This window comes from Geotrypetes seraphini, chromosome 1, assembly GCF_902459505.1.
Source record: "Geotrypetes seraphini chromosome 1, aGeoSer1.1, whole genome shotgun sequence".
Taxonomy (NCBI): domain Eukaryota; kingdom Metazoa; phylum Chordata; class Amphibia; order Gymnophiona; family Dermophiidae; genus Geotrypetes; species Geotrypetes seraphini.
In genome coordinates this window covers 507,292,678-507,307,862 of record NC_047084.1, presented here as the reverse complement: position 1 = coordinate 507,307,862, position 15,185 = coordinate 507,292,678, and the positions used below count along the sequence as shown (strand labels likewise).

Below are 15,185 nucleotides of genomic sequence, written 5' to 3'. Positions count from 1 at the left end.
ACTTCCAACGTTGCGGATCTGGTCGGTCTGGGTGTCTCAAAGGTGGTCATGTTTCCTTGCACATGCACAGAAACTTGGGACAGCTCCTGGATGACGCCATCGATGTAGGTCTCATCTTCCCTGATGCTTCTGAGATGCTTTACCTCCTCCCTTAGGCTCATCAATTCTTGCATGATGTCTCCGTCAGACTTCAAAGCTCAAGGAGAGGGATAAAGCGGTACTAGCATTGTAATTTAAAACCCTAAATCTGCCAGGTGGGGAGGTGGAGGGTAAAGAAGCATTAACAGGATTATGTTAAAGTCAGAGTTTGTGGGGAAATGTACTCATCTGAGAGGAGCACAAAGAAGTATCTGAGTGACTCCATATACAGGTTTGCCCAGGACAATTTTATAGCAAGAGCTTTTTCTGTTGCACTGACAAAAAGATCACATGAACGGTCTTAGGGCCCTTAATTTGAAAAATAAAGAAAAGATTGGAATGCACTAACAATTTATCAGTACTAGTTACCAATATCAGGAAGAATTCCTTATATAAAATCTTAATATCGGTACACAAAATACACAATTCAGGATTACCTTATATACCCTCTTGCTCAGCACAATCATCTCAACACACAATCATCTCAACAATTTCTTTTAATGATTCTGTCTTGGCAAATTTGTTTCGATACTATCTGATGCTCAATGTTTTCAATCATAAGCCCATTGTAGAATAATCCAGTCAAGAAGTCAAAAATATCCTCTCGAATAGTGTCCTATGCGATAAAGGAGTAACAAACTCCTCTCACTGGCGCCTCTCCGAAGAAAATGGCGACCTCTGTAGCCCTGCGCCCACCAAACGAGTGAGTTTATGGGACTTAGGTATCCAGGCTCTTCAAGCGGAAAGGGGGGAAGGGACCTGGGAGCCCAGGCGTTGCCCCCCCCAAAAAAAATAGCACTATTCAGCCCCCATCCTTCAGCTCAACTGAGGCCTAAGACCACAGGAACAGTTCTCAACTGAGGCCTAAGATCACAGGAAGAGTTCTTCCCAGAGGCCTAAGACCACAGGAACAGTTCTTACCCGAGGTCTAAGCCACCGGAATCGTTCTTACCCGAGGTCTAAGCCACCGGAATATGACTTACCCGAGGCTTAAGCCACCGGAATATGACTTACCCGAGGCTTAAGCCACCGGAATCATTCTTACCCGAGGCCTAAGCCACTGGAATCTTTCTTCTACTGAGGCCTAAGCCACAGCAATATTTCACTTCTGAGGCCAAAGCCACAGGAATCTCTCTCTTTTCTAATCCAGGAAACTGAAGGTGGTGGCTTCCAAGCCTGGCTCGAAATCCACCGTAGAATCCAGTAGCTGTGCCCTGTAGTCCAAAAGGCACCACGTCCATCAGGGTAAGGGACCTGGGTGGGCCCAGGTGTTACCCTGAAGAGGGTGAGGTAGGGACACTGGGAGGGCCCAGGTGTACCTCCAAAGCTGGCACCATTCAGCCAGAACACCCCTCCTTCCAAACATCCAGGCCTGGAACTGAAATCCACAAGCAGAAGCCAGGAGCTGTGAGGGACACATCCATGCACCTGCTGGAGATAGAGTATACTGGTTGGCCAGGAGGCTGTGCATCCAAGATATACCCGAGGATAAATCAAATGCTCTCTATCTCCACCTGCTGGTTGATGGATGTAATCCCACTAGTCTCTGGATTCATCTGCTGTTGATGACAAGGAAAGAGTAGTTTCTCACTAGTCTGGATTGGATGAAAAGGAACAGATTATTCCTTTCGACAGTTAACTCTGACAGACACTTTCTTTCAACTAAAGCATACAAATAATAGTTGTGGTGGTTTCTTCTACAAATATCTTAGCATTTCACATTTATTTACATGTTGAAAGTAATGTTTTCATGCTTTAACTTCAAACACATCTTATGCAAATATGCACCTGCTTGACACAAACAGAATGTTTAATTTAGTTGCTAATAGACATGAAAAAAAGTCAGTAGCTCTCTTAAAAATACTTGCTTGACATTTGCTCTCTGTTAAGATCCGATTCCAAATCTGTGCGGTCCATTTAAAATCTGGGGGAAAAAAGGAACAAAAGTTTGTATTTCTTTATGTAAAACACTTAATATATCACTTAGCTACATCAAAGATCAAAGTGTTTTATAAAATGAAATTTACAAACTAAGAATGGGGCAAAACAAGGGACATGGTCATCATTGTGTCATGTTAAAAACAGCAATACAGATGTCCATATGGAGTGGAAGAGGAGCTTAATACAGAGCTGAGAACCAAGGGACCTGGGTTTAAATCCCATTATAGTTATTTGTGATTCTTTTTTAAATTGGAGCCCAAAGAGACAAAAAAATACCAACTGTACACGAGTGAGCACCACAATACCTGTCAGGCTTGGAGGTGATCACAGAGCCTGGTATCCCTTACCAATTGCACAACTGGGGAGGAGGGGTAGCAATCACTGGAAGATTAAGGGGGGTGACTTCCCTTAATCCCTCCAACAGAGAGCTGCTAATAGGAGCACCTTCCTGTAACCTGGACATGCTCAGAACCAGGTCTAAATAACATATCCCATCTTTTTACGATTCTAAAATCGTATTTGACATCCATATTTTGGCCCCTCCCTAGTCAGTCCAAGACACAACTAAAGCACATCCCCTTGCCATAAAGACATTCTCGTGCTTTATAAAATTGGAATTTTAACATCCATACAATATGAATGTCTAAATGACAGTTTTCAGATGTCCAAAACACATATCAAGTTTCTAAAATAAGGGCCATAATGATATACTCAGCTTTGGAACCCATCCATATAACATGTCAAGTAGCACTACTACTGGTTAAACATAAAAATAAGTTCCAATGCTCTGGAATCCAAGGCTGATAGTTCTACAAATAGCATGTGTATGCACCAGTTCATCAATCTAACCCAGGGGTCTAAAAACACGGCCCGGGGGCCACATACGGCCTGCCAAGTACTATTTTGAGGTCTTCGGTATGTTTATCATAATCACAAAAGTAAAATAAAACAGTTTCTCGATCATATGTCCCTTTAGCTATAAATGACAATATTATTATTAAGACTTGATAAAAGGAAATTATAAAGAGTTTTACCTCATGCAAAATTGTCATTTCTTTAATAAGACATTAACTATTTTTTTCTGAAGCCCTCCAAGTACCTACAGATCCAAAATGTTGCCCTGCAAAGGATTTGGGTTTGAGACCACTGATCTAACCCAAACTTGTTGTTTTTTTTGCAAATTTTGAAGTGAGAAAAGTTCAAACTATCCACATAATTTAGGGCAGGGATGCCCAAAAGGTCGATCGCGATCAACCAGTAGATCGCGAAGGCAACGTGAGTTGATCATGGAGCCCATCCCGGGCTCCATGATAGACTCGCGTTGCCTTCCGTGCTACCTGCTTCCTGACCCTGTAAAGAGGACACTGAAGCGCCGAGCCGACCAACGTTCCTCACTCGACATCAATTCTGACGTCGGAGAGGAAGTTCCGGGCCAGCCAATCACTGCCTGGCTGGCCTGGAACTTCCTCTCCGATGTTAGAATTGACATCGGGTGGGGAAGGTTGGTCGGCCGGGCGCTTCAGTATCCTCTTTACGGCAGCGGCAGTGGCCTGTTCCCCAATCGCAGTGGCGGTGGCTTGGGGAGGGCAGAGAGACAGAAAGGGGGCATGGAGAAAGACAGACATAAAGAAATAAAGGTGAGGAGAGCAGGGAGAGCGGAAGAAAAAGTTGGGGGAGGGAATGAGTTCTGTAGGAGTGGAAGCATACAGGAGGCTGAAAGAAGGGAAGAAATATTGGATGCACAGTCAGAAGATGAAAGTGCAACCAGAGACTCATGAAATCACCAGACAAAAAGATAGGAAAAATGATTTTATTTTCAATTTAGTGACCAAAATGTGTCCGTTTTGAGAATTTATATCTGATGTCTATATTTTACTAAACTGCAATAGCGTTTTTTAGCGCAGGGAGCCTATGAGCATTGAGAGCAACGCAGGGCATTCAGTGCAGCTCCCTGCTCTAAAAACCGCTATAGTTGTTTAGTAAAAAGGGAGGGAGTATATTTGTCTATTTTTGTTTAGTTGTTACTGAAGTGACATTGCATAAAGTCAGCTGTCTTGACCTCTTTGAAAATCCGCAGAATATAAATGATAATTAACATTTTCTCTACATACAGTGTGCTTTGTGTTTTTTAAAATTTTATTGTTAGTAGATCCTTTTTACTTGGTCATTTTTAAAGTAGCTCGCAAGCCCAAAAAGTGTGGGCACCCCTGATTTAGGGTCATGTTTTCATATAAAAAGAAATTAAAACTATGCTCCCCTACTCAAGAAGGCACACACAAGTGCTTTTCATAAGATGATTTTCCATTGATGATCAAATACATAATTGTATATTTATTACTAAAACATATTATCACAAATAATTCTATTAATAGTCACAATAAAAGTAAGGTCATACTTGGCAAACATAAGTGAACAAAAACACAACAAAAAAAAAAAAAGCAGGAGCTTAATATTTCTTATTTTGCATTTATCCTACTTCAGTATTAATTGTTTCTATCTACAGATAGCTTTTCTGTACAAGTTTTATAAATTGCTTGATTATATCCTGTGCTAACTTCAAAATGTACCCTTCCTAACCACATGCTAAATTTTGTATGATGGAATAACATGGACGGACCGGGGAGGGTTGGGGTGTTTTATGCATATCTACGTTACCACACACTAACTGATTAGCACAGGGATACTGTGTGAGCCCTTACCACACACAAAATGGATGGCAGTAAAGGCTCACATGGTAAATTTAAAAATGGCAACATTAGCACATGGCCATTAATACAAAAATAAAAATATATTTTATTAAAAGGATTCCAAAGTCTGTTGTGATATTGGCATTCTTTGAAATATCAGCCTGTGCAACAATTTGTCTAATATTGTGCAGCTGCAATGGCTCATTTCACTTTTTTAAATAATTTTGATGATCCATGTTCCTTGTAACCCTCAGCAAGTCACTAAATCCTCCATTGCCCCAGGTAGGTTAGATGATTGTGAGCCCACTAGGACAGATAAGGAAAGGGGTATTTTCAGAGCATTTAGACTTACAAAAGTGCTTTGAAAATGAGCTCCAAAATGCTTGAGTACCTGATTGCAAACCATGTAGGTAACCTTAATAGGTGGTATATAAATACCTAATAAAATTAAAATAAACACATCAGCTTTTCTCAGTGAGTAAAATGTGTTGACTAACAGTAGCATGCAGTCTCTTGTACTCTTAATTTTATCTTTTTAAGTTTGTGCCCTTCCCCAGTTTATTTCTCTCTTCTTTCTCTAATTTTTTTTTTTTTTGTTATTATATCCCCATTTTCCTCTGCCTTGTCCCTATGTCTCTGTGCTGTCAGTTTTATGGAGTTCCTTTCCCGTTTATGATTTTATTGTAAACCGCTTTGACTATTTCTGAAAGGCAGTATATCAAACATAAACTAAACAGGTCAGTGATCAAATGCAACATAATACATGTTTCTTTCATACATTTAGGCTGCACTAAATTACAGATTGTACCAAAAGTTCATGCAGTCCTAGGGAAACAAGGAGAGAAGTAGAAATTGCAAATGCTTCTGAACAACGAACAAAAAGATGCACTACTGGAACTGAGCGTCCCAGGAGCCACTAGCAAAGTGGAAAAGAGGGCAAATCCACCTACTCAAAAAAATAAATAAATAAAGTGGCTGCCCCGGAACCAGTACCTTGCTGTATTCTTCTACTGCCGCTGCCATCGGCGCCTGCAACAACTAAAACAAACGCTGACCCAGCACCAGCATCACTAAAGACTATACACAGCCCAACATCTCCACCTCCGCTCTGCCGGAGCTGCGCACCCTAAGATGACGCACCTGGTTGTACGTACTTCGTCGCCGGCTTAACGTCACGCAACGTCTCTTCCTGCGGGAGCACTGATAGGTCGCGCGGTAGGCGGGGCAGGCTCCCAGTTTCAGAAAGTGAAAATGATTCAAATCCAGGCGGAGTTGGGAGTTGGGGGGGGGGGGGCAGCGAGAGACGTGTGAGGTGCAGTTGGTGGGAATCGGCTGAAGCAGTCTTATCGGCCTCCTTGGTAAATATTTACAGATGAGTCTCAAAACGTGTACGTGCGAGCTCTGTCAACGATCAAGGCTGACTGTGTGTGGGGGTCTGATTAATGTTTTTACGAATGCGATGTAAGGGACTTGAGTTTTAGGCCCCTTTGCTCATGGGAAGAAGCGCTCTTGAAATCAGAAGTAATGATTAAATGGGGGTGCTGTGCTTAGGGTTACTACATGGCTCCAGAAAAAATGAGTGGCCACAAGACAAACACTTTCGCAGGAAGATGACCCGGGAGTGCTATAAAACTTTATTGCCTCAGCAGGACCAGACACGTACATGTTCTGCCAGCTGGCTTACATCAGGGATCTATGAACATAGACAAGCAAGACATATACAAAAAAGTATATACAGCAATATGTTAATACACACCACAATAATATGTAGAAAAGGTTAAAAAAAACCATGATCAAAAATAGTATAACAAAATAAAAAATCATAGATAACTGTGATAGAATTAAAACTATCTGTATATTGCTAGAAAATCGGTTAACATACCTTTTGATGATTAAACTTAATTTTATATAACAATATTTTAGGCTGGAATAAAAAAAAATGGATTTAAAATCAATTTGATGTGCAAATAGATTACTAAAGGTGGATTAAATGAAATATGATCCTATACCCAATGGAAACTTGTATGCAGGAGAGTTAAAATAATAATAAACATATTGTGACATGATAAGGAGTGGCAATGAAATATATCATGATCAATAAGGTGGTGGAACATGCCTCCACTAAGAAAATGTAGACAAATACAAGTTTGAAAAGTAAATAACTTGTAGCATATAGGGGTAGTGTAAGAGTGTAATTACGAAGTGAGGTGCACAACTTAAAATGTATACAGTATGCAAATATAAACAAACAGTGACAACAAAATGTGATGCATTCCTTAAGAAACTGTCTCTAAAGACATTTTTTTCATAACTGTATTAAAGGTGACAGGGATGGTCCTGTTTGGTTCACAGGTATGGGAGAACAAACATAAATCTAGTCCAGGGTTGTTCAACCTGCCTGGAAAGGTGTTTCATGCAGCTCAGCTCAAGCAATGTGGCATTTTGCTCATTGTCCCTGGGTGTTTACCTTCTAGCCAGCTCCCTCCTCCTTGCTGCAGTCGTTTCTCTGCACAAAGCCATGGGCGGCAGCTCCTTGTGCATCCTGCAGCTAAGCCGTAAGCCTTCCTTCTGACGTTGCAACATCAGAGAGAAGGCTTCCGGCTCAGCCACAGGACGCGCATAGGAGCCGCCGCCTGTGGCTTTATGCAGAGAAAAGACTGGCAGTGAGGAGGAGGGAGTCGGCCAGAAGGTAAACACCCACTGGAGGGAGGCACGTACTTGAGGCACAGAATGGAGGGAGGGAAAGGAGCATGTTGGGACTCAAGAGTGAGGAAGCACAAACTTTGGACAAATGATGGAAGGAAGGAGGGAGGGGGCATGAACTTGTGACACAGAATGAAGGTAAGGAGGGAGGGGAACATGAGCCATAGGATGGAAGAATGGAGGGAGTGAGGGAAAGAGAAGGTGATAGAGGGAATAGAAAGGGAGAATTGGGTGTCTGAGAGAGGGAAAGAGGGAGATGAAGAAAGAATTGTTGGGTGTAGGGAGGGAGAGAGAATTATTGGACATGGTGATAGGAGAGGAGTGAGGTAGAGATGCATGGGGAAGAGAGATGAGAGGGAGTAATGTTGGATGTGGTAGTGAGAGGGAACAGTGGGATAGATGGAAAAGGATGCAAGGAGGTGGAAAAGGTGAGAAGAATACTAGGATCCAAGTTACATACAAATTTAACTTAAGAACAGTTTAAAAAACAGAACCCATTCTTAACCCGGGAACTGCCTGTGGTGTGCGGCCTCTAGTGTAAGGCCTATTACTTAGACCGGGGTAATTTATTAAGATTTGAGGAGGGTGTGAGAGCTATGTTTGGAGAGTCTTGGTGAACCTAATACTCAATAAAGTCATTTATAATTTTTTTTTTTTTTAAATCTCCTGCAGATGATTGTGATTTGTGATGGGGCAGTTCTACAGGTTAGGGGTAGATTTTTTTCAATGAGATATTTATTAAAATATCGATATTTATTAAAATAACGATGATGGCTCTAGCGTTACTGAATAGGTTGCTGTTATTTACAAATTTGTAAAAAAAAGCTGCAGGAGATTTTTTTTTTATTATTATAAATGACTTTTTTGCACTTTATGGGGTGTTAGGTTCACCACAGCTCTCCAAACTCAGCTCTCACACCCTATTCAAATCTTAATAAATTATAAGTGAGCTAGGGAGTGCCATGGAAGTGACTGAGAGCAGGATTTTCAAAAACATGCATTAAAAAAGTAATGGTCTGCTAACACAGCTGTTTAGATCATTGGTTCCCAACCCTGTCCTGGAGGACCAATCGGGTTTTAAGGATAGCCCTATTGAATATGCATGGAGCAGCATTTGCTTGCCTGTCACTTCCATTATATGCAAATATCTCTCATGCATATTCATTAGGACTAGCCTGAAAACCCGATTGGCCTGCTGGTCCTCCAAGACAGGGTTGGGAACCACTGGTTTAGATACCGAATCCAAAAACCTGAGACATTCTTAAAAAATTGCGCATGCAAATGAGGTCAGCGGACAGCAGCGAAGATTTCCTAATTTGCATGTGCCCATCGCTGATAGGCACATGCGCAGAAAAAATGCTGCTGTCAACGCCACCGTCAAACACCCCCCCCCAAAAAAAAAAAAACCCAATAAAACAGCAACAGCGAGAGAGATGCTGGGGCCTTAGGACCCTGCACGATGCATCTGGGGAGAGGCCTAAGGCTCTGATTGGCCCAGGTTGTTTGAGGGCCCTCTCATAGGAGGGGCCTTAAATAACCTCGGTCATTCAGAGCCTCAGGCCCCTCCCCGGTGCATCCCAAGATGCAACAGAGAGGGGAATTCCCATGTAGACGATGCAGCATCAGTTCCGATGAGGGTGTATAGGTCCCTCAGGCTCTTCGATTGAAGAAAGGAGGGGGGGACGGCGGAGATGGGGGATAGGGTCACTTGTGGGCATCTCTCCTGCTGCTGGGGGGGTTGCGGCAGTGCAGCAAGAGAAAGTGGGCATCTCCTGCTGCCGGGGTGTGGTCGGGTCATGGAGGTTAGTGCAACAGGAGGGTTAGGGGTGTTGTGATGCAGCGGAGAGATGGGCATCTCTCCCTCTGTATTGCAACACAGACTTTAGCAGTCTCTTGATACTGACTGACACCCCTGGACCAGCCACTCTTTGAAAATGGCTCAGCATTTTTTAAGAATCCACCGGAGGGTTCATTTCAATGTTGAAGAGCCCATTTGCATGTCTGTGTTGGAGACTGCTAAAAATCCTCACTAAAGCTGGAGATAATCCATCATTAAACTGTGTACTGGCTAAACCGCTGGAAAACAGTTTAGTGACAGCGTTAAAGTTTTGAGAATCTGGGCTTGAATCTGATTTTTGGAACCCCTGTTACATGTAATTAATATGCGACAAGTGAGGACTCACTCAACACAGCAGTGTAATTAAAAACTTCCCAGTTCAAGGAAAGCCAAAAGCAGCAAGTAAATTTTATGGCATTGGAGCTAAGATGTACAGACAGGAGAGACAGGAAGATAGATGGGTGGTTGATTTTCCAAATTTTGGATGGCTGCAGACTGAGAAGGAAATGTAATTTTTAACAACATGAAATTTCCAATTGGCTTGCACTTCAGTTATGTATGTTATATCTGTTTTTAAAGGAGACATTACTTAAAAAAAAAATATATATATATATATATATATAAATTTTAAAGGGACACTGAAGAGGAACCTAAAAAAGCAGTAATACCCTGGCTGAGCGATCTTCCACGTGTGCTGCTTACAGCTGCTTCAGCATCCCCGCTCTGATGATGCTCGTCTCTGAAGAGGCTCACCATAGCTGTAATAGAAGTGAATAGGAGAACCAGGCTTCTGCTGTCAGCGGCGCAAATGGATGATCGCTCAGTCAGGTAAGATTACTGCTTTTTCGGGTTCCTCTCCACAGTGTCCCTTTAATGAAGATTTATTATTAGATACGTATATCTTCTATATTAGTGATTGCAAATTTGGAACCTGGTTGACATTTTTGTTGCTCATCAGCTAGTGTTAGTGTTTTGCGGCCCCAGACAATTTTTTTCCTTCCAGTGCGGCCCAGGGAATCCAAAAGGTTGGACACCCCTGATCTAGTCCTTAGATGTAGGAACCTGTTCTTGTGACCTGCTCCTGCAGGGCATCGGTGTGCACTATTGTGTCTCAGCAAGGCATCACAGCTCCACTTGACTCTGGCCTGGGACTCTAGAGTTACTGCACAATTTTGTTCCCTAGGAAACATCTTCCAGCTGATGTAGGCCACAGGGTATTTTCCTCCATCTACCTCATGGGACAATACTGCCCCAAGCCCAACATACAGTGCATCCATCTATACCACAAAGGGCAATCCAGGCTAACCAGCACCAGTTCAAATTAGAGGACATTCTTCAAGATCTGTAAAGCAGTGTCCCGTTCCAATGTCCAATGTACCCTTTTAGGGGTTCTGCATGAGGCAGGTTATTAGCATTGCTTTTTCAACAAACCATGAAATGAAGCACCAATAGTATCCAATGAGCTCCAGAAAAACTTGTACCTGCTTCATAGACTGTGGTACTGTGCTTGGGTGGTCGCTTCCATCTTCCAGACCTGGGGTCTCACTTGCCTTTTCCTAATACTAGATACTGGATCTCTTGCCCTCCCTGGAAGCATTTCTTAGGAGTTACTGTCAACCCAGCAGTCCTTAAACTATCCAGTACCCCTTCCACCTGGAGATAGATATGTCTTCCAGTCTTTACTATAGAATCTAATCCCCAATTTATTAATCACACTATACCAAAAAGGTTCAAGGCGATTTGCATTCAAAGAGGCCGTAAAATCTACAGGAAAATACAAAAACAATAATTAAACTATAACATGAATATTACAACAAATCATATAAAAATATTTTCAAATATTTATGAAACCTTAAGTAATTGATATCCATCCTAATGTAAATAGGTAAATTATTCCAAATTGTATTGGTAGCGTAAGCAAAAGAGGAGTTGAGCTGTTGTACCATACTCCTCTAATCTGTGGAAAATGTAGGAATAAAGTACCACTTAATCTGGTGGAAGAATAATGCAAATGAGAAAAAAGTAAAATCAGATTATGTGGAGAGTCAGTCTGTAATATAAAATGAAGTATGCAAGCTGATTTAAACTTAATTTGCCTCTCAACTGATAACCAATGAAGATTTTTATACGCTAATGCAACACTTTCATATCTTTTTAGACCAAAAATTAATCTTTCTTATGCCCCCTCCCCAGGGGTCCAGCAAGTGTTCCTCACTCCTGGTCTGTTTCCCCTTTGGAGGACCAGCAACTCTCCCTCATCCTTCTTTCCCCACCATCCTGGCATTTCTCTCTCTCCCCCCACCTTTTACACCACCCTGGCATTGCCCTATCTATTGCAACTTCCTGACACACTTCCCCCTAACATGTTCTTCCTTTCCTTCCCTTGCTTCCCAGTGACTTGGCTCCCACTTTCTTGACTCCTATGGTCTGCCAAACATGCATGAGTCCGCCACTGGTAGCACTGAATAGGTGCTGCTTCAGGCTAATGTGGGGCCTTATGAGAACATAAGAATTGCCGCTACTGGGTCAGACCAGTGGTCCATCGTGCCCAGCAGTCCGCTCACGCGGCGGCCTCCAGGTCAAAGACCAGTGCTCTAAATGAGTCCAGCCTCACCTGTGTATGTTCCAGTTTAGCAGGAACTTGTCCAACTTTGTCTTGAATCCCTGGAGGGTGTTTTCCCCTATAACAGACTCCGGAAGAGCGTTCCAGTTTTCTACCACTCTCTGGGTGAAGAAGAACTTCCTTACATTTGTACGGAATCCATCCCCTTTTAACTTTAGTGAGTGCCCTCTCGTTCTCCTACCTTGGAGAGGTGAACAATCTGTCTTTATCTGCTAAGTCTACTTCCTTCAGTATTTTGAATGTTTTGATCATGTCCCCTCTCAGACTCCTCTTTTCAAGGGAGAAGAGGCCCAGTTTCTCCAATCTCTCACTGTACAGCAACTCCTCCAGCCTCTTAACCATTTTAGTTGCTCTTCTCTGGACCCTTTCGAGTAGTACCGTGTCCTTCATGTATGGCGACCAGTGCTGGATACAGTACTCCAGGTGAAGGCGCACCATGGCCTGGTACAGCGGCATGATAACCTTCTCCGATCTGTTCGTGATCCCCTTCTTAATAATTCCTAGCATTCTGTTCGCTGTTTTCACTGCCGCCACACATTGTGAGGACGGCTTCATCGACTTGTCGATCAGAACTCCCAAGTCTCTTTCCTGGGAAGTCTCTTTCTTGGGAGGTCTCTCCAAGTACCGCCCCAGACATCCTGTATTCGTGCATGAGATTTTTGTTACCGACATGCATCACTTTACACTTATCCATGTTGAACCTCATTTCTGACGTTGATACCCATTTCTCGAGCTTGATTATGTCACATTGCAGATCTTCGCAATCCCCCTGTGTCTTCACTACTCTGAATAACTTTCTTCTGCTGCTCCTGCCTCCAGAAACTGGAAGTAGCATCAGAAGAGGCAGGTGCGGTAGAAATTGGCCAGAAGCAGTGTCTGTTTGGTGCCACCATTGACAGACTCAAGTATGTTTGGCAGACCACAGGAGCCAGAAAAGTGGGAGATGCTGGGACAGGCTGACTGAGTAGGGGCAGAAAAGAAAGAGAGAGATCAGCAATGTGTGAGGTTATTGTTATGCATGTGAACTGGAGAAAGGATGTGGATGCATGTGTCTTGCCGTATCTGGATTCTGTTGTGTGTATTACATTGAAATGTATATCTCTGTGACCTTAACTTTGTGCAGTGGTTTATGAAATGCTGCCAAACAAAACAGCCCCTGCTTTTTGAAACTTGCATTATTAATATGTCAAATCAGACAGACAAGATACCTCAGGCTTTTAATACTTATAAAGTGGTGGTGCCAACTGCAAGGAGTGAGGTCTAATGAAAGTCATCTAAGAGAGCAGCCTGTAGGCAAGGAAAGGATGCCATGTGCAGGATGAATAATTTTTCATTTTAAAAACAGCCTCAAAGAGGTGTTTTTAGTCTGGATTTGATTCTGGCAAGAGAAAGGAAGAAATATAGATCCATCTGCAAAACTGTCAGTCCCTTTTTTCAACAAAGTATTTATGCTGCTAGTAAATAAAAGAAGCAACCAGGAGTATCTATCTCACACAGCACTGAGTGATTGCAAAGATTTGACATTTGTCGACAAATAATGATATTTTTTTTTGCAGCAGTTTCATGCTGTGCTTTCTGCTATTACATCTGGTAAGCACTACAGTGGGAGGATGAATTTTGTACAGAATCAACGATGGTCTTTCATCATAGTGAGGGCCTTAAACAATTATGTTTTTCTTTCCTTTTCTATGCCTTTAGTTAAAAAAAACCAACCTGAAATCATTTAAATCTAAAAAGTATGGCTGCACTGTTTTAGACAGGGAGCAAACACAGTGCAAGTATGTTTATTAGTTCTACTGTCTTTCTAAACTAAAAATCCTGGAAATGAAGAAGTTATTTTTTTAATTCAATGTGCTTTCCATGCAGGCCACCTTCAAAGTGCTGAACAACAAATAACTGCCCACCTGCATGCACTTATCTACTATTCCAAATTATACTTCAGTTGGACAATAATGCCGTTGTTTTGCTGCCAGAACTTGAGTTAGGACTGTAACATTTCCCATCTCACAAGTTCATTGAAGATATAGAAAATGGTAGAACTGTTCCTTTTCTGTCTCTGGGGGCTAAGAATAGGAAATGTCTTATTTGTATTTCTGTTGACAACCCATTTCCTGAATGTATCATTTACTGTATTATTTTCCATTTTACAATAAAACACTCATCGGAGATTATCAAAACTGTACTGTATTATATATGGCATCTATGGCTTGTAGTTCAAACAGGAGAAGCAAGATTGAGGAAGGCCAGGCTAAGAATGAGAGTGACTGAGCAGATCAAATGTGATAGGAAAAATTTTTAGTACTGGGCCTGTAAAAAGAAATTGCAAAAGTGGAATTGATCACATGGTTAGGGAAAGCATTTAAGAGAAAAGCTTTTAAGTTCATCAAACAGCCTGTTCCATAAACCTGAGCTAAAGGGATTAATGCATCATTTTTGTAAACCGCTTAGAAACCTCACGGTTATTAGCGGTATATAAGAATTAAATTAAATAAAGTGAAAATATAAAGGTAAAAAATACATTACATTAATGACTTCTATTCCGCCTGTACCTTGCAGTTCTAAGCGGATTACATCAAAAAAGATAACTGGACATTTCCAGGAAGAGGAATACAATTAAAGACGTTGGGTCTAATACATCAAAACGAAGCTGGACGATTTCAGGAAGAGGAATAAAATTAAAGACGTTAAATCTAAATCAAATTTTGAAGGGAGGATACTAAGAGGGGGAGAGAGGGGAAAAGAGTGGGGGTTAGGAAATTAGGATGAATTTCTTGAATAGTATGGTTTTGATTTCTTTTCGAAAAGCTTTGAAATACCATAAGATATATGCCGCTGAGCACAAGACCTCCAGATTTTATGAGATGTTTATTTTCCTGTAGCAATGCTGCCAAAATTGTTTTGAAAAAAGATAATGACATATGGAACATGAGTTAGATTGGATGCTGTTTTGGAACAAAATTAATCACCCATTGTTATCAACCAGTTTAACATAGGACTCCTTTTACAAAGCCGCGCTAGGGCCTTAACGTGCGGAATAGCACACGGTAACTTGCTGCACACGTTAGCCGCTACCGCCTCCTTTTGAGCAGGCGCTATAGCTATAGCATGCGCTAATCTGGTGCATGCGATAAAACCGCTAATGCGGCTTTGTAAAAAGAGCCTTAATCTTTGTTTTGTTTTTATTGTGTGTTCAGTATTTTGAACACCATTCAAACTTTATAAACTAGGATCCCCTTTGCTGGTATTGTGAATGGGG

At 41.8% G+C, this 15,185-nt stretch overlaps 1 protein-coding gene and 1 long non-coding RNA gene across 6 annotated transcripts in view; one reads left to right on the top strand and one right to left on the bottom strand.

Moving 5' to 3' along the window:
- The window catches only part of ERCC6L2 (ERCC excision repair 6 like 2), a 257,095-nt gene extending 251,125 nt beyond the window's left edge, over nt 1–5,970 (bottom strand). For 4 of the 5 annotated variants that reach the window (XR_004537579.1, XM_033928167.1, XM_033928187.1 and 1 more), the window contains exons 1-2: nt 5,760–5,898; nt 2,007–2,062 (exon numbers count right to left, since the gene is read on the bottom strand). Coding sequence is in view for 4 of the 5 variants with exons in the window: in XM_033928167.1 (XP_033784058.1) it covers nt 2,007–2,055 (49 nt within the window). In the remaining variant the exon portion in view is untranslated. The other variant, XM_033928177.1, reaches the window with a different exon arrangement.
- Nucleotides 5,946–14,094, top strand: LOC117352113. The gene is made up of 3 exons (XR_004537582.1): nt 5,946–6,124; nt 13,486–13,519; nt 13,796–14,094. It is a non-coding gene; the product is annotated as an uncharacterized LOC117352113 (long non-coding RNA).
- Nucleotides 14,095–15,185: the final 1,091 nt, after the last annotated feature.